Source organism: Acanthaster planci, linkage group LG13 (assembly GCF_054643075.1).
Source record: "Acanthaster planci isolate LZ-2023a linkage group LG13, COTS_SCS, whole genome shotgun sequence".
Classification (NCBI taxonomy): domain Eukaryota; kingdom Metazoa; phylum Echinodermata; class Asteroidea; order Valvatida; family Acanthasteridae; genus Acanthaster; species Acanthaster planci.
In genome coordinates this window covers 2,401,674-2,421,404 of record NC_141789.1, presented here as the reverse complement: position 1 = coordinate 2,421,404, position 19,731 = coordinate 2,401,674, and the positions used below count along the sequence as shown (strand labels likewise).

Below are 19,731 nucleotides of genomic sequence, written 5' to 3'. Positions count from 1 at the left end.
TGCCCTATCAGCGCCGCCTTAAGTGGATACGCGCGGGTGCTTTGTTCCCGAATGACCTTCTTCGTTGACAAAACGGTACGCAAGGACCGTTCCACAAGGGAACCATTGTGACGGACAAAGAATACGCGTTTCTAAGTTAACAGACTATGCATTTCATGTCTCAGCAACGCGGCACTCCTTGTAACAAAATACACGGTTCACAAACTCCAGTTGCAAGTACAGAAAGCACGGTGAAGGGAAATATTGGTATTTTTCCTTTCATTTTTGAAGCATACATGAAGTCGATCTCTTCTTCTACTGCTAAAATATTCTTGCGTTGCTTCTGAAACCTCTACCAAAGGTCACAAACATGACGGGAAAGGTCAATGTCTTACAAACAACTTCTAGCACGTGCACGCAAACAATAAACGGGAACGATGATCATGCAAGAACTTGCCAACGGGTGTGCACTGGCTTAACGAGAGTTTTTACACGTAGTGACGAGATGCAGATGTAATGAAGCATTGACTTGTTTGTGTATCTACGAATATCCCACGGTCAAATGCCATGCATTGACAAGAGACCCCCCGGCACTTGGTACTCGGTGACCATTCTTTTCACGTGGCACGGAACCATTGAAAAGCCGTGAAGTGTAATCCCTGTATTCACCATCACGGCTCTTTGCTGCGCATTTTGATCTGAAATCCAGCAGTGTAATCAACCTCTGTGCGTCACGTTCAAAGAACTATCCCAATCAACCAGCAACATCAACCACCAAATGCCATCTTAAGAACTATCATATCAACCAGCAACGTCATCAACCACCAAATGCCATCTAAAGAACTGACGAATCTAATTTGTCATTTCCTACAATTACTTGTTCAATCATTGCTGATATTCACTCAACATTTATTTTCATATTGACATTGATATATATTATCATTACATGCAGATTTAATCAAGTGCAATACATAGATAAGTCATAACGAAAGTATTGAAGTCATGGTTACCAGTACAAACAAATGCCTGATGGGCACTTGCCCCGGCTGTGTGAAGTCACTTTTGGTACAAACTGTCAAAGTACGGACTCGGGGTCTACCAAACCCAGCACTGAGAACTGTTTCTTTAGGATAACCTTCCACTTGCAGACATTGCTTTGAATATTTTTCTGCAGTTTGTTTAAAATGTAAAATTACTTAAAAGCCCTCTACAAAATTAATGACACATGCACACGGTGACTAACATGGTACAATGTTACCATATCCCTGTAAGATGACAATGTCACAGAAGCCCTTAACAGTCCGCAAATCTCATAATTTCTCTCTCTCTCAAGTTGTTCTCAATCGATGTAAGCATTCGATGAAGAGGCAACTGATCTATTCCTGTGCTTCAGCCATAAGCGCTGTGACCCTCGAGACGAGCCTTCCAACAGTGGGCTTGTCCTTTTTCAATTTTGCCGATACCTCGGCCATCTCGAGTCCGATCTAAACAAAAAATCAAAAACAGACAGCATATGTAGAGCACTTACATTTATCTAAGAAAGCAGAGTTACACTCAACATCAAGTTTGACTCCCCTTCTAAACAAAACCTTAATCACTGCTTTTGGAAAAACCAATTTCTGCCTCTAGAAGACTCTATACCTGTTCAAGTTCCTCCATCACCTCAAGGACATCTTGGTCTTCAATTTCAGCCTTCTCTCCGTGGGTGTGCTGGTACTCTGTCAACCAGGTGCCAAGCTGATCACCCTGTTCCTTCAGTGTTCTATGAATGGACAGCAATGGTGCAGGCATTAAGTCACGGATTTCTACACTTGAATAAGTAAGTCTTAGACTTGTTAAATGCATCAATTCTTCTGAACAGTCAGTGGGTGATGGCAATGAAAAGCGCAGGTAATGCTCTGAAAATGTGAGGATCGCATCCAACAGACATCCTTCAGCTACTGAGACTGGAATCATTTCTGTGGTGTCAAGTTTTTTGCTCTCGATTACCTGTATCTCTCCTTAGTCCTTTGGTATTCTTGCAACTGCTCGTGAATTTGTTGAACCTCTTCATAAATGTCTTGAGATTGTGCACTGTTCATCCTGTCTCTCATTCCTACATGTCTGTATTGCTCTCGGCTCTGCTGGGGCAAGCTTGGCTGGGTGTACTGGTCTCTCAGTCCTGTGCTCAAGTTTACTGATTGTGGTTCATGTGCCTGTAAGTGATCACGATGCAGTTCTTGTTCACTATCTCTGAGCCGGAATGATGCTGCTACCAGCTGTCGATCTGCGGCAGAGGGGACTTGTGCCTTCTGCTTGGGTTTGGGAGTTGTTTGACCTTTAGAGGTCATGAAAGCAGATGGTGGCAGCAGAACATGTTTCGTTGGAGGTGGAGAGGAAGACAGCTCCAGACCTCTCTCTTCATCACGCTGAAGAGGTGCATCCTGCCTTAGATGACTAAGCGTGTGAGTCTCCAACAAACCTCCTGTCTCTTCAAATACTTCTCCCTGAGAGGAACCTAGCTTAGCAGAGTTTTCCCTTCCTGTCCCTGGAGATTCAACAGGTAAAGAACCCATTCCCTCTTTATCTCTGACAGAACCCCCCTGAGATTCCCACCTCACATGTTCAATACTTTGTCCACAAGAGAGCAAGTCAGTAACCTCCGGCCTGTTCTTGTCAACCTCAGTGACCAGCGGCCGGGTCCCCCTGGGTTGCATTACCTCGTCCTCAGAGTTGGGACTCACTGGTACTCTTCTCAGCATCGGTTCTAACCTCTCTGGTCTAGGTATGTGATGATCAGGCTTTGAAGCTGGCTGAGGTTGCACTCTTCGAGGCACAGACTCAGTCTCAGGGGCTAGAGGAAGGCCTGGTTGGTATTTGGCCTGGGCATTCCCAGATGAGATCTGTTGCTGCTTAAGATACAGTTCTTGTTCGGGTTCATATGGTGCCTCACTGAAATAAACAAAACTGGAGGGTTGCTTACTTGAGAATCAACCATCTCCCAGTACTTTAAGAAAGTTCCATCAAAGATTTTGCTGCTCTGGGAATACTTCTGAAATGTTAACAAGAACCTAAAAATTCAAAGCCGACCAATTAAGGTTCATGACATCTTCTCATCACACTTGATTGTAAGCATTTCTACTTTTCATTTTCACTTATCTTCAAACAAGCTCTTGGAAAACTCCTAGACTCTTAGTTTCTCTTCTGAGGACTCTATATTCGCTGATATATTCAAATAATTCTACCTTGGCACTGACTGGGCTGGCCTAGGTCCACTAGCCCATAAGCCCTCTTTCTGCAGTGAGTCCATGAGGAAGTCAGGACGTCTGGGTTTTGGCCTCGCTCTGAGTGGGGACTCACCTTCCAGCATTGCTCTGTAATGAATCAATAACAACAAACTCCAAAATATTGAATCATCCTGAAGTTTTTACGGATAATCCCAATGCATAGGCATCCTCTACCTGATAGAAATATGACAGGATATCTTACCAGAGCACATTTGCCCGATGAAGACGTTCACATCCCAGTCTTCCGAGGACCAAAATGTCCTCATCTTCTCAATCTGCACTAATCCAGTTACAGTTTCACAAAACTTGAAACCAAAAAGATTCCCTACAAGCCCAATCATAAACTTGTACCAATTAAAAGTAATCCTTACCTACTGACAGCCTGGAATCCTTCTCTCAGGTGTGGTTTCGAACTCAAAGCAATGACGGGCAGTGTGCTACAAGACATTGGCCCCTTACTTGGCACTCTGCCCAGGCTACTTCTGGCCACCAAATGGTCAGTGGGAGAGGACAAAATGTTGTCTCCCACAACTGACACAGCGTCTTGAGGAGGCGTGAGAGGTATGTGACCTTGGACAGCTTGATGGGAAATGCTTGGGGGTTTTGTGTCTAACATGGAGCGCCTCCTTTGGGTCATGAGTCTCCAGTGGGTTGCACAGCGTCTCACCACATGGAAGATCTTGTATGCACTCTGCAAAAGAAAAATGAATCAAGTTCCACGGCTGGAGAGAAGTAAACTATATCTCCACTTGGATGGAAGTCTGTTTTCATTCTGCTCAGTATTTAAAGTACTCTTTTGAAAAGAAGGGTGGTTTTAACCAACTCCTGAAGATGACTGGGGCATTACTGGTCCAACTGTTGATCCCAAAACACTGGTTCTCATCAAACCATACTTCTTCCCAAAAGAGGTTGTTCCAACATGGCGTCAACACAAACTTCATCAATCACACCTTCCCCAGGCAAAGCTTCAAATCTTATTGCAAGTAATTGATAAAAACGTTACAAGGATAAAATTGGAAGGCCCTTGTGTGTGATGCAACACATTTTGTTTGCCTGTGCGCTTTGCTATGAAGCTAAGTGGACTAGGGACCCTACTTTGGGCCCCTACTAGCCCCATAGTGCACTTATAATTAATGTGTGATGTCATCAGTCAAAGACCTACTGTCACTGATTTACAAATCTTTAGAACGGCTTTGTGGTTATATACATGTATTTGGTTCCACATTTAATCTCAATCCTGCATCAAATCCCACTTTTGCCCGGAGAGAAAAATCTGTATCTTTTGGGAAAAACCAGACACCTTGGCCTGTTGCTGGGCTGCGACCTTCGACCTCTGCTCAGCCCAGCAAGTCCCCACCCTCATCCACTGGCCGACACCCTCCCGCAGCATGTGCTGCCTGCGCTGGGCCATGGCTGCGGCCACACGCTGCTTCTTGCGTAGCCGCTCTGTGGTGTAGGACAGCCAGGCGTCTAGTACCCTCCTCTGCAGCATCAGGCTCCATTGCCAGAGTGCCATGATCGTCTTAGTCTGGTGCTCCTTGGACTTGTGAAACTGCATTCGTGGAAGGAGAAACGTATCTATGGAATTTACAGTAACTCAAGGACGGCTTTCATCTTAAATTGAGCAAGAGATCAGACTGTGGGTCTTGGTTGTGATGACTTCTGGAATGGCTTCAACCAACTGAAACATTGCGTCACCATTTTTACGAAGAGATTTGTGACTGCCTTCATGAAGAGACAGACTGGCAAAATATCATCACTTTTTTCAAATCATGAACCAGAAATCTTGAAGGCACTAACCTCAGCTCTCCACCTCAAAAAGAACTTTGCAGACAACCTGGTGTTCTGTAACCACATAGCCTGTCTCATCAGCAACTGATACACATATACAAGGATGTAATACAAATACATTGCAAAACATACGTACATCTCCAATGACCTAAGTCGGGGAATCTGCCACCAACCATAAACAGGCCAACCAGCAGTCCCCCTCCAACAAAATGTTTTAACCAAATCAATCTCTCGATGTTCACCGTGAAACTATTTGCTCAAGCGAGAGACGTTTTCAAAAGCTGACAAGAGGTACATTGATGCAGTATTGTATGATAGGCGCCCCATAGGATCAAAGGTCAAGTGTAGTGTGTGACATTGGCTAATGAGCACAAGGCATTAACAGCACAGAGCTAGAGTGCCACACACACACGTGTCCAGCTATCGTATCAGTAAAGAGTCAGTGCCCACAATTGATTCCTGTAAGAACAAAATTTATGCACACCAGGTGACTCTTGCCACAATGGCCTCACATCTGCAAGAAAATATGAAAGCAAATGAGGCTATGCAAAAAACACCTGTTTAGGCCATTAACCCTAACATTCCTCAATCTTTCACCTGTTGGAGGACTGAGGAGTGTTCGGGTTAACCTTATTTTCTCCATATCATGCATGGGAGAGAAAAAAATCCATCATTTGGGACTTCAGAGTTACGAGGTGCACGGTTGAGATCATTGTGTTTAAAAAGCAAAGATTCATAGATGAGAATTTCTGGAAGCCTGTTTGGAGGACTTTGGATAGCAATCAGTTTCAGGCAATACTGAAAAGCTTTGGAGTGCTTCTGGCTGTAATAATGTACTGCTGGAAAAATTCAAACAAACCTGTTTTCGTATCGCCTGCTGTTTGAAAGTGCACCAACTGTCCAAAGCCTGTTTCATCATTCCTGTGCGATGGTGACTGATGGCTTTGTCCGTCTGTTGCCTTGTTGCAACCGAGACAGCATACGACGAACGCCAGCGAACAAAGACTCGCCCGAGTTTGCCTGAGGAAAAAGTGGGCCTGAATATTAGTTGCTACAATGCCATGATGTCCTTAAATTTGTTGATGACTCAACACCAGAGGTCCAAACTTAGTGACGCGGCTTCTGTTTTTGCTGGGGGGAAATTTTTAAGTCGAGTCCCCAAAGAATTACCACAAGTAATTGGTAGTCAACAATCTTCCATGATACTAAGCATCTCAAGCAGGTATGTGATTCTGAGCATGCTCCAAGGAATCTCAAACAGGTATGTGATACCAAGCATGCTCAAAGGAATCTCGAACAGGTATGTGATACTGAGCATGCTCAAAGGAATCTCAAACAGGTATGTGATACTGAGCATGCTCAAAGGAATCTCAAACAGGTATGTGATACTGAGCATGCTCAAAAGGAATCTCAAACAGGTATTTGATACTGAGCATGCTCAAAGGAATCTCAAACAGGTATGTGATACTGAGCATGCTCAATGTACCTGGTTCTTCAAGCTGAGAAAGTGAATTTCTTAAGGAACTTTGACTTGCAGCTCTAAAAAACCGACAAAATCTTCCGCACTTTGGACCTGACCAAAAGCATGTGACCAATTTTGTTTGTTTTTTAAATTGAGAAATTTGGAACAACCAACCTGCATTGAGTTGGTCTTGAATCCTACGCAATTCCTCAGCATTTGTCGCTCTCTTGTGGGCCTTCAAGATAGCAAACTGACACCACGACGCGAATATCTGAAATCACAAGCAAGTGCATCCGTGAAATACGATTATTGGTATTGTAAAAGCACAAATCTGGTGCTGAGAAAGTAATGGAAATGTTGCCGGAGAATTTAATACAACAGAAAAAGGACATAACGACTTCCACCTTAGCTTTGATAGATTTCGTCCAGAACGTGTGAGCTTTGTCTTCAAGGCTCCTTTCTCTTGCTTCCTCCTTAATATTGAAGTGCCATTGTTTCACCGCCCCTCTGAGTGAGTAAATGAGAAAATCTGTGATACTTCCAAACTGTTCATGTCAAAGAATTGAGGTGCAATTAAAGTCATTCTTGCCCCGGATTTGCAAGCCAATAATGGTTTCTGATTTGTTTTGGTCACAAACCATTGAATAAACTTTGCAACTGTGCGATCAACCACAACAATGTCCAGAGCTGCCCTGACAGGTGCTTCCTTGCTCTAAATTAGCTCCAAAGTGCTATTGCATCAAAATGTCTTGCTCGGGGAAAACAGGATCAAAATCCGCCAATCTGCATCATGTCCAAGAGTCTGAAGATACCAGAGAGCACAGGCACATTGTTGCAAGAGAGAAATATCCACAAAATTCAACTTGAATAAAACGAGGGAGATCTGCAGGACTAACCTCAAACATTCCTGATCTTTGATCAACTTCCTCCTTTCAGCTTCTCTCTCTATCGTCTGGACTCGCCGATGGTACAACTGCAGGCAGAAATAGACACATGAACATGCAAATGCGTTCCTCGCAATTCCATTACCCTGCTGACGCTGCAGGTGCTCGCGACAGGAGTATTTTCAAAAACTGTTGCGATTCTGTGTATCATACAATGACAGATTCCAACAGTGATGAGCAAGGACGGTACCTTTTTAATTCAAACTGATCCAATGCGAACCCCTCTTAGGGGAAAATCCTTCAACTGACCTTCCATGAAGCGAGTACTCTGTCCTGAAGATGTCGTCGGTGATAGCTGGTAGCTCTCCGCATCTTGTCTTTCTTGAAGCGGCGATGTAACATGTACTATACAAAGATAAAGTACACGGCCATTTACACAAATACCGTTCCTTGAAGACAAGTCTGGATACCAGACTACTGTACATTCGGGAACGGACCCTACGAAATGGTGGAAGCACTATGCTTGCTAGCTTCTGAAAAAAAAAAACATCATCGGCCACTTATTTTTGAACAGTAGTTCCCACCTTCCATTGTTATGACTGGCCTTTCTGGTGTAAACACCTCATTGGATTTGTCTGTTTGTACTGTTGAATTTCGAATGAGATTGAAAAGCTTGGAAGAAAATTCTGAAAACTTCCAATTGGGAACTTCCATAAAAAGCAGGATTCACCTCAGACCATGCTCTCCAGGTTTTGCTCATTCGGTTCTTCTTGCTGTGATCGGATGCTTTTTGCTCTTGCTCATGCCTAATGAGAAAAGAAAGAAGTTGGCCAGATCATAAACCTGTACATCAAAGTCTTTTGGACAATTTTCTTTTGTTGCTACTGTTCTGGTGGTGTGGTCATCCACAGACTGTTACCTACCTTTGGTGGCACTCAGCAACAAACTCCTTCCATGTTGTCAATGCCGTGGCTCGAAGACGTCCCTCATAGTGCTCCAATGCCATTGCCTGAAAACAATAAAAATATGAAAATCTAAAAATCCTTACCAGGCAAACACGATGGGACCAGATTCCGTAATGAATGACTGACTCTTGAGGATCTGAATTTTAGAAATTTAGGAAACGAATTTGGTGCCTTCAAGCAGTATCTCTGACAATATCTCCTTGATGGAGAAAGAACAAACATTTTCAGAGGGCCACATTCCCCTCACTATCGCAAGCTGAATATAATAAGATGAAACACACCTAGGAGGCCTGCTTAAGCAGGCAGAACAAGGGAACATCAGTCTGAGAATCTCAGACTCGTTCTGAGGATGATGTGGACTGCATTCGGCTCATACCTCTTTCTCTTCCAGCTGCTGTTTGAGCCTCGTCCGGTGTCTCCACTTCCGCAGCGCCCTCTTTCCCAGGGTCTCTTCGCGGTGCAGCACAGCCTGTACAGCATGAAATGCACAGGGGTGCACCTGAAATTAGACTTGTTTGGGTCTGCGTTTCTCTAAATCACCTCCGTCATGTCCTAACAGGAAACACTACATATGTGCTAAAACTACAACACAAGGATACTCCATTGTGTGCGTCGTTTTACAAGTGTTATAGCTAAATTAATCGTACGTCAGTTCCACCAGATCTCTAGTCGGAGGAATAGGAGACGAATAGCGACAACTAAAAACTTTTCGTTTGAACAGTGTGTGATTTGATCAGAAATCAATAGCTCTGCCTTGTGCCAGGGAAAAAAAATGCATATCCTTTAAACACAACACGGGACAAGTAAAGGCAACCTTTTTAAAAATCATTTACCCCTCCCCCTAGAAAATAATCTAATCCACCCTCTGTCCAGTTTAAACAAAATAATTCTGAAAACAAATTCTGCCTGCATTGGGTTCGCTGGCTCTTTATTTAGAATGACAGTCGCTGAATTTGACGACAACCACCTTAGGGTTGCCACACAAAGGTTGGTCTTCGTTTGACTTCCCTTACTTACCAATCGGTGCATTGTCTTTAGGTTCTGGCTTGTCTGATACATGTGCCACCATCGGACAAAGTAAAAACCCAGGACACACTCTCTGGTCAAATACAAAGGATAAAATCATCCTTGTTGAGCTTATTATCTCTGTATTCCAATCTCAAGTCAAAGATTGGGCAAGGAACTTTTTTTTATATGGTGCAAGATGGCGGAAAAATTCAAAGTCTGAATATCATAAAAAAGGATAGAAGACTCCTAAAATGGATTTTCAGTGACTGTGAGACAAAACACATCTATTATCAATTTCAAAACACCACATAGCTTGAATTTCTCTGTATCAGCCAATTTTTTTTAAAAGGTCAAATTTGCTCAGCTCTGCCGGAAAATGAACAGTGCTTCTCCTGGTGAATTGCAACAGGCATCTTGAGGTGATCCGTGTGATTCAGGACTGAGACTGGACAAACACTACTTTTGATTCACAGTGAGACAATCCGAGCACAAAACAAAAAGGAAACCACAGTTAGAAGTAACACTTGTTTCCACAATGGTGATACAAAACCGGCTTTCAAACAGGAAGTCGCAAAAAAGTAGGGACACTCTAATCTTTACAAGGAACGGTGTCCCTATTGACATTTGCCATGGAAACAAGAGGCTCAGTACGTACAGAACGACGAAAAATCGGGTGATAGTAAGAGAAAGAAAATGAGCCAGTGAACCAACCACCAAGGCATCGGTGCGCTTACCTCTGGAAGCTGATAGCCTGCATCCCATCACACCGCTGGTCCTGCTGTCTCTGGGTGTACACCTTCAGGCTATGCAGGCATTTGGGCAGCAGGCGTGACAGGTAGTGGGCCTCTGCCATGGCGTACTGCGCCTGGGGAGCGTGAAAAAAGGAAGATGACAATTTCTAGCAAGAGCCCACAGACGAAGTGTTAATGTGACTGTCTTTACACTGTAAGATCACAGAATTAACCATTCAACAAACACCAAATATACAAAAATGGCCCATTCATTAATATTCCGGTAATATTTGCAAAGGAAAAAATTACCAATTTAAAGTCAAAAGAACACATCACCCTCATCTACAACTCTTTCCTTCCCCCTTGTGGTAATGCGACAAGACGAGGCCTTCACCAAACTTTGAATTGTTATTTACAGGTATTTATTCTGTGACAGCCACCGTCTTGGCCTTCGGTCAACATCAATTTCCCAGATTTTCTGAAGGTATTTAGCAAAAATGTAAGAAAAGATGTCGACTCCAACTGCACATTGATGACAAAACCTTTTGATTCACAATGAACACACCTGCCGTCTTCGCCGCCAAAGTGTATATTCCTTCCACCTCTTCATCATCTGGTTCAGAATTCTTGACCTTCGGACCAATGAACAAATCGCCCTCAATAAGCAAACGAGCCATAATATATTCACGTTTCGATTTACACTTTAGAAAGAATCATTTTTAAAATATTTAAATGACCAAGTCATGTATGTATGTACGTATCTGTAACATGCGATGCCTGTCCGTTTCAACAGAGGGAGGGGTAACCACAGAAGTAACCCACCTGAACAGGCTCCTTGCCTGGCGTGACAGTGTGAAGAGGCTGAGCTCTTCTTTCTCCTCGCACCTCTGGATCCATCTCCGCATGGCGTGGAACAACAGCTAGTTGGAATCAAGAGTGAAAAAGAAATGAGGTGACGTATGTAACCCGACAGAGAAATGAATGGGTGACGACTGGAAAAACTTCTGTGCTATTTAGGCCAAAGCAGGTGGTAATCACTGCTGGGTAATGAACGCATTTCTCAGAGTCTGTGTGATAACAGGATTCGTTTACTTTTTTTGTGGGTTTGCAATTCTGTGATGAGGATTATACATTATAATTAAGGCTACAGGATAAATTCTGACCAGAAGATTCAACATTACTAACCCAGGCAACAACTCAAGCCGTGCATAGAATCTCCCTTCTGAGTTTGGACTAATTCAATAGGTCACCATAACCCAGTTCTTGAAAGCAAACTATGCTACCTTTTTGGGGTTGAATTCTTCAACTTTATTTTAATACAAGGCTTGCTGAGTAATCTGTTTACGGACTTACAGAATGGTTCCTGAACATCTCTCCTCTTGCCTTCCTCTTTTCCTGAAGCCGTTGCCTCACCACGGCAAGTTGGAGAGCACCAAGGCATGATCTCTGCAGAACGCAAGTAATGCTCAATCATTATGATGTAATTATCAGCTACCATTAATGTTAAGTCCAGATCTTGCAAAATGAGTATTGAAGTCCTTTGTTCCTCCAGTGTGGATCAGAAAGAGAGACAACAGCTCTTCATTTTTAAGAATCACTCAGTTTGGTATCCTGACGAAGATGGACAATACATGTATGTGGTTGACAAGTGCTGGGGATTCCTGTTGATTTACATCGTGCCGAATTCGAATCAATGGCCTCTAACTCAAAAGTGGCACTGGTGACTTCCGCTTCAGTTTGTTGGGTGTGGGTCACACAATACACCGGCAAGAGATTCATTTCAACTATTTGATTGAAACTTGAAGCTTTGCACGGTGGCAGGTGATATGCAATCTGCTTGGGCCATGCATCTGAGCAGAGCACAGGAACAGAGCACCGTCTAAAAAGCCATGTCACTGTGTTATAAAGTACCGTGCGGTCACAGAACCAAACGAAGCTATTAGAGAAATGCATCCATGGTACCAACTCAAATAATAATTTATGAGTTATTCACTCCAAGAGAAGTGCTTGATCAGATTTGATCACACTGAAGTTTTCAGTCTAACAAATTATTCTGGAGGTCTGCCAGTGTTGAGTGCCACAAAGGAAGAGGCTGATGCCATTTGAGATGCCATTTTCAGATTTCAGTAGCTTGAATGGCCTGAAATGAACTTACAAGAGAGGCAAATTCAATATGATTGTTACTGATTCATTTACTGTTGGTCTGGGAAAGCTTACCAAGAGTTGGCATCTGTAGTGCTGCTCGGCTAGTCTCATCTTCAGTCGCTTCTCCGACTGCAATGTCACGACTTTGTAGAATTAAGGAAACTGAAAGAATTCCCGATTTGCCATGTCTAAACAACAGCTGGCATATTGAGTGCACCGTTACTGATGCCTTGTTGAGTGTACTGTGATCATGTGCCTTAGTTCTTCCATCTGTTAACACTAACCTTCCTAGAGCGTACAAACTCCACCACTAGAGAGATTTTGATAGATTTTGAAGGGTTGAGGAAGGTTCAACTGGGTCATTATTAGGGCAAAATGAGGCTTGACACCTCTTGAAAAGTTACAGAACAAAGGTTGCGGCATAGTATTTGGGAGCAGTGAATGATTTCAAACACAAGGAATTGGGGAAGGTTTTGAGCAAAGTGGTTAAGGACTTTGGGTCAAGCACAAGATATAAAAGAAGGCAAAGTGCTCAAAAATGTAGTTGGTAAACCATTGAAAGGATACAGTGTCTCCATCTGACAAAATGCTTCCTGAGTCGGCTCCGCTCTGCCATGGCATTCAATCTGTCTCGCTGTTCGTACATGAGCTTCAAGGTGTACCAGCGGCCGTACCACTGCTGCCAACAACTGCGTAGGAGGTAATCTCGGTACAGCTGGGAGGCGTAGGCTGTGGGTAGATATTGGATAGAAGTCCACTCGGGAATACTGAGGCACCAGAGTTTGATTTTGTTTGTCAGTAAGGTGAATCTGGAGGCAGGCTAACTTGTGAGAGTAGGTGTTGAAATGAAATAAACGTTTCAAACAGGAGCAAGATGCAGTCATGGCTAAAACCGAGCTCAATCCGTCACGTGTCGTGTCCTTCAACTGTGTGGTGTGCACGATTGAAAGTTGACCTGTTGACCGTTGAACAGTTGACCGGCCAAGTCCAACAATGAGCTATTTCCCTATTTCAGAATTAGTAGGTCCAGCTTTGGTTAACTATGGATCTCAGCTGGACCCTGTCAAAATCAATTGGTGGTACCATCTTTGCTTTGAATCCAAGTTTTAAGATTCCAATCTCACCCTGGGACCCTGGCACGGCTCTTAAACCACCACGCTTGGAAAAAGTCCTAAATAATCGATGCAGAACTGCGTTCTCATTATTTTAATAGTTGTGTCACACTGTACGTAGGCATGACACCAAGGTACAGGCTTGTAGGGCCAAGTCACACCTAACAAAGCTGAGCTTTATCCTGCAGCAGACACATGTAGATCTTTTGAAGTCCACTTTTTTTCTGAGGATAGCCAAACTCCACCTTCAAGTAGTATATTAAGCTGAGAGAGTACATACCCTTTTCTCGCCTGCGTTTTCTGCGGTGGGCCGTGTACGGTACCAGTCCACGGTCAAAGCACCGAGCAACCAAGTTCCTCTCGTGCAGGTTGATGCCCTGTTGGTTCTTGAGATGTTGTTCCAGCCTGTCACGAGTCGCTGCCCTCCATCTCTGCCACATCTAAGGCATGATTACAACAAATGAAACGTGGTCGTGGCAAATGGTTGGCCACGAATGTTTGATGAAATGCAGGTAACTTTAAGAAGTACAACTGAGAGATTGCAAACGACATCCTTCAACTTGTAATGTGGAAAAAAAAAGGGAATTTAACTGTTCTGGGGAAAAGCTGTATGACGGTGTTTCGTGATCTGTGGGGTCCAGAATTGGTTTAAGAAGTTAATTATTTTTTTTTCTGCTGACGCTAGCGAGGGGGAAAAACAGGCTTTGAAGGGAGAGCCGGAAGGAAGAATTGTGTTTGCATCCTCCCCCAGAAAACATGAACACAGATCTAAACATAACATGCGGTGCTGCTTCATTGCACTGATTTTTTTTTCCAATTCTGAAGTTCCAAAACTTCGGTGTTCAAAAATGAGCTTCTATCCAAACACAAGGATGATAATTAAACTTTATCCCATTACGTCTCTCAGTACTGGGAGTATGCCAGGGAATGACAGCGGGCCAAACAATGCTAGGTTCCCTGGCTCTGTCTAAAGCCAATCCAGAAGGCATGCATCTACCTTATGTACAAGGACCTGAGCCCAGTGCTGTACGGCGTAGTCGTCGGCCTCATGTCTGTCCAGGGCTTCTCGTCTCTGTGACACCCATTGCATCCAGGCCCATGCTAAGTATCGAACTGCCGCGTGGCTGTCGGCCTTGCAGCGGAGCGCAGCCTTGGCCCTGCGCCTGACGACGTGGACCTTCCAGGCGTCCAAGACGCGGGACTCTAGCTTCCCGTTGGCTGAAAATCGATTTGCAAAGGTTGGGTGTATACATTTGTGGAAACGTGGTTCCTGTATCAGGCAGATTTCATTTCCAAATGTTTTCGATGGTTTTTACTAGCTCAGCTGAGTATCAACACCAAAGACAGGCCACGTCACAATTGACTATGACTAGCAATAACATGTCCAGCAATGGAAGACTCCAGCTAGCCGCAGCAGGCATTTTCCCATAGACTTGCATGCTTTGGCTAGCTGTAGCCAAAGTTCCCACCAACAGTAGGAAAGCTTTGGCTAGCTGTAGCCAAAGTTCCCACCAACAGTAGGAAAGCCCCATACCAGTTGGCACTGACAGACGGTAAAATCGCGTGGAGAGGGCTCAAGCTGCTTCTCAGTTGTTCACGTACTTACCGTGTGCGACTGCTACAGCTTCTTTCGAGCATTTGATTTTCTCCAGCAGGACAAATTCTTTCCAAGCATACCACACTGTCTGGCAAAGGCGATACCTGAAGTGGAACAACATATGTTGTGTACGATTGTGATCCCCAAAACAGCAAACAACCCTCCCCCCAAAACCTGAGGGTGATAGGATCACTTTGGAAATTGGCTTGTGTTTATGAATGGCTTCAAAAGCGAGCACTCTTGGCTTTGTTAGGAAAGACTTGACTACATTCTTGATGAGTGCTGTATTTCGATCAAAGATCGTATAGCGCCGCTACACGACGCAAGATGGCAGACACGTGCACCTGGTGAGCCTGCGCCTAAGCGTTATAGTAAACTGCACAGGCGTATCGCTTGCTCGAATGGCACCCGTGGTAATTACACCTTTTGGGCAGAGTTATTCATCTTGCGACTTCGGCGCTATACGATCTTTGATTTCAATCGAAGCTTAGCTCTTCGCAAAATAGGCTTTTTCATGGGATTAGAGAAACAGGTCATATACATGTATGAAATATGTGTGGTTCACCTGAAGCCAGAACCACAGAAATGGTCTGTGGACAAAACATCTGTCTGACTTCTTATTCCTTCAACTTGGTAAAAGCAAGCGGACACCAAAAATTATTATAAGCAAACCATTCTACGACCAAATCCAGTCCAACCATTCATGAAAAGCTCCCACGTTCTTCAAGGGTCACCTTTCGACTAAATAGAGTCGCTTAATCATGAATCAGTATTTCAGACAGCATCCAGAACAAATCAATTCAAGTTTATAATGGACATGGTGCTGCAGCTGCATCCTGGGATTTGACGACACTTACCTCCTGTGGTAGTCTGCTCTGATCTGCAATTTCCATTCTTTACGACTAGTCCACCAGAAATCGGTCCATTCTCTGAAGGCTATGGACAGCAAACGCTTCCTGTAATGTTGCCTAAATGGGGGACAAAAAGTGACCTTTTCTCTTTCAAATCACAAGAGATTAGCCTTTGAATATGTGAAGTATAGTTCTTTCTTCAGTAGACATTGTAGATGACAACAGCACAGCATACCTTACGACAGACGGGCGAATGCGGCCAAATGCTGCAGCCATCCAAATATGGAGGAACTTTCTTGCAAGATGTCTGAAAGAAAAACGCACATGAAACCATGTTCTTGTTAGCAACGACTTTTATCTTTTATATATTTGATATTACATGATTTATTCAGAAACATTGAATCAAAGAATTCAAAACGGACACAGAAGGGTCAGTTCATGTTTTAGGAATATGCAGAAACAAAGTAAATTTGTCATAAAATGACATTTGCAGAAAATTTTGCTTGAGTTAAAATGTGTTCAACTTTTGCAAATCTGCGGTGAGAACATTTGATCAGATGTCACAAAACCATGTTTGTAGTCACTGTCGCACCAAGCAAGTATGAACTGGCCTTAAGAACTTACTTAAAGTTTCTCCAAGGTGTAAAATTTAAACCAAAAAAAAACTGTTGAACCCTACACACTGCAGGTAGGTCAGTGTGAGCTTGTCACATACCTTATTCTGATTTCTTTCAGCCGGCCACCCATGTTCCAGGTATAGCCAGGTCTTGTCCTAGGCAGGCGACTTGACGGTGCAGACAATGGTACGCCAGGCTGGGACATCTCCTTCTTTGGCATGGTGTCGGGACTTTGGAAGTGGACACGGGGGACTGTCTTGGGGGTCGTCTTGCCCTGTGACCTGGCGACTGGAATGCGAGACCTGCTGGGTGAATGTGCACTTTTCAAGAAAGAAAGAGAAAAAATAAAGTAGAAAAAGAAACAGGCTTATGACACACAAAAGAAACTATAGCAGGCCGAACAACCAGAACTTCATAATTTGACCCTTTAAACATGTTAAAAACCTAAAATTAGGGTAACTCAAACCAGCTATGCCAGCTGACAATCTTTAATACTTTAACCCTAACCCCCCGGGGTTGCTGGCCCTAACCTTCCCCATTCACACAAAGTTAGATACCCATATGGGACTTTGTGCACAGAGGCTGTTGGACTTTGTTTTTCTGAGGTACAATGTACATGTATGCCAAACCCAATGCAAAAGCCAGCTGTTGTGGGCCTACCAGACCTATCCCCACAGAATGAAACACTTTACTACTGTTTAATTCTGTGTGGCTGGGGAAGGTTAGGGTTAATATTCATGCCAATGTGTAGTAATGCCCGAATATTACCGGTAAAATGCAGTCAAACTCAAGTACAAAACAGACAAAAGGAAAAATCAAGTCAAGCATTTTGGGAAAGAGTTTCAGAGATGGATGCCACTTGACACTATCCCTAGAACTGTGGGGTCCAATGTCCACCCCGTTCCCACGAACATTCGTGGGAGTGGGGCAGACGTCGGATCCCACAGTTCAGGGGGTAGCCTATGTTTTCATTCCTCCGTGGGGTAACTTGACTCCCCGTGCACAAACCCTATGAGACTGGTCTGAAAACTTCAAAGTATTTTCTCAGTAAACAACTGGGTGTTTTCCCTCCTAAATTGCGCTTTTCTGGACATGTTTTTGCTTTCTGATGGCTTATAATAGGTCATAATGGCGTCCGTATATGGAATCTTCCCGCATTTTGTAAGATGGTTCTATTCAGAATAGTAAAACTAGGGCCTATTCTGAGTGGGAGTGGCATACGTAGCCTACCTCTAGCATGCCTAGAGCATGTAGAGTCTTGAGTAGCCCCACTAGTGTGGCACGGATCACTACCGATTTATAATCGGGAGTGATCCGTGCCACACTAGTGGGGCTAGATTCTGAGTTTCATCGCCCACTTACTCCGTGGGAGTGCAAGCGAAGCAGACCACAAACACGGTAGTTCTACAATAGGCCTATTCAATTCCACTACTTGAGTTTGAGTAAGCTCACATTTTTGTTGCTGGCCTTTGAGCCAATTCTTCTTCCTTTCTTTTCTTCATTCCCAAATTTCCTGGATCACTGCCGTCTCCTCTGGTGTCCAATTTACTATCCCCTCGTGCAGCTAACCTCATCTTCATTGCCTTGACGCGAAGACCTTCGCTGAGTTCATGCAGCACCGCCTGTTTTGCCTTTGCCCGTAAACTGGCATCGTTTCGCTGCGAGAAGCGATCGGCTTTTTGTACGCTACCTTGCAGCAGTGTTGCCGTCGGCTGCATGATGAAGTACTGAGCCAAGATTTCGACTGTTTTCCTCCCTAAAATCTTCTCATATTTATCTTGCTGGTTTCAGGGAATTTGTTGATGCCATGAAAGTCTTTTGATTCTTAAAGATGTCTTTGGTTGATGGTTGACGTGTTGTTTTTGCTGTCATTACAAGTGGTCCAAATTCATGTTTACGCGCCAGCCATTTTGGACTTGTTTGACTTTGTCAGTATAATTCAAACTTCATGTAATTGAAACAGTTTATCAGGCTAAAGTAGTTTAGAGGTCATTTTTCAAAGACTAAACTTTAGAAAAAAATGTAATAAATTTAATTTTACAATTTTTATTTATTTACTCCATGTAAACTTTGAACATTTATTTTATCACACAATTTTTTTAATCATTGATACGAGCTTCTGTTTTAATATCTACGGCTGTTTTGTGTTTTACTGAAAAACTTCGGACCAATAGCGCAAATAACGCCATGCATCTAACATCAGTGGCGGACGCGCTTGCAAGCCAAAACGCTGAGCGATCCCCAAAGTTTGAATTTGAGGCTGTCGTGAATTTCAAGTATTCCAACCTCTTATGGAATCCCCATATGATCGAACAGAAAAAAAGCAAAGGGTGGGACTGAATTTTCCTTTAAACTGGACACGGTGGTTACAGAAGTTGACCGGATAATGAAATGGACGAGCAACCCGAGCACCAAACACAGGGTGAAAAGGTTAAATGCTTATCAGCTTCAAGTCTCTGACTCACCTAGAAGCCGCTCGACTCCTTCGACTGAGCTGGATTGATTTCACAATGTAGCCTCTTACAGTTGGACTGTCTGTTTCCCCTAAAGAAAAATTAAACCACTTTGTACTGGAGTCCGGGTCAAATACAGGACCTGACATATAGCGGCGTATCCACCTTTGGGGGGGGGGGTTCAAAGGCGAATGCTTCAGGCTCATCCAACGTGACGTTGATGGAGAAAAAATATCAAAACCTTACTCACGGTCCCGATATCCTTGCTTTTATTTCATGTTGTTGTTTCTCTGGGTTTTGGTGCGTATATTTGCTAAATATGTAACGATTACTTTCTTACCTATGAAGTATCCTTTGTAAAATAAAAAGAAAGAAAAGAAAAACCTGTCGGGGGGGGGCAGGTTGCCCAGTGCCCCCCCCACTCGATACGCCACTGTTGGCTAAAAAAAATGGTAAAATCTAAATCTCTTTGTGAGAATCCTCAGTTAATGCAGAAATAAGTAATTTGCATCTGCTGTCTCACTGAGTTTAAGTGGCACTCATTTGACTTATCGAGAGCTGATCTAGGGGTTTTGAATGGTTCAGCGCAGAAATAATACTTACTTTTCCCCAAGGTGGGGCACCTTATCTGCCCTATGTCTGAGCTGAATGTAGAGCGTAGTGCCAGCTTCAGATTTTGGAAACAAAATGGCTGTTCATTGTATGCACAATAGAGCCTCTGACTACTGCCCATCTGCCAGTGAGCACAGGTGCATACACCTGCCAATTAGTTTCCAATAGTAGTGACCCTCATGTCGCAACTCTCTATAACATGTACACGGCCAGCTCTGCCCTATGTCAGCAACAATTGGCCATATTTTTGGCAAAGAT

General features: G+C 43.6%; 1 protein-coding gene across 3 annotated transcripts; it reads right to left on the bottom strand.

Moving 5' to 3' along the window:
• Positions 1 to 842: 842 nt before the first annotated feature.
• Positions 843 to 18,324, bottom strand: sfi1 (SFI1 centrin binding protein). 3 transcript variants are annotated; one of them, XM_087144965.1, is made up of 29 exons: positions 17,861 to 18,324; positions 16,507 to 16,728; positions 16,027 to 16,098; positions 15,798 to 15,908; positions 14,950 to 15,044; positions 14,341 to 14,561; positions 13,624 to 13,783; positions 12,799 to 12,960; positions 12,304 to 12,374; positions 11,440 to 11,532; positions 10,909 to 11,006; positions 10,652 to 10,718; positions 10,090 to 10,220; positions 9,365 to 9,446; positions 8,724 to 8,816; positions 8,306 to 8,391; positions 8,113 to 8,188; positions 7,692 to 7,787; positions 7,395 to 7,471; positions 6,903 to 7,005; positions 6,673 to 6,769; positions 5,896 to 6,056; positions 5,046 to 5,120; positions 4,546 to 4,797; positions 3,617 to 3,936; positions 3,204 to 3,332; positions 1,969 to 2,910; positions 1,621 to 1,741; positions 843 to 1,463 (listed from the first exon to the last, which is right to left on the bottom strand). In XM_087144965.1, the coding sequence occupies exons 1-29, from the start codon at positions 18,124 to 18,126 to the stop codon at positions 1,356 to 1,358; spliced, it is 4,587 nt and encodes a 1,528-aa protein (XP_087001091.1). In that variant the 5' UTR covers positions 18,127 to 18,324; the 3' UTR covers positions 843 to 1,355. The 3 variants fall into 3 exon arrangements, with proteins under 3 accessions (XP_087001091.1, XP_022086659.2, XP_022086660.2); XM_022230967.2 differs by having other exon boundaries at positions 16,507 to 16,713; XM_022230968.2 differs by having other exon boundaries at positions 16,507 to 16,710.
• Between the last annotated feature and the right edge of the window lie 1,407 nt (positions 18,325 to 19,731).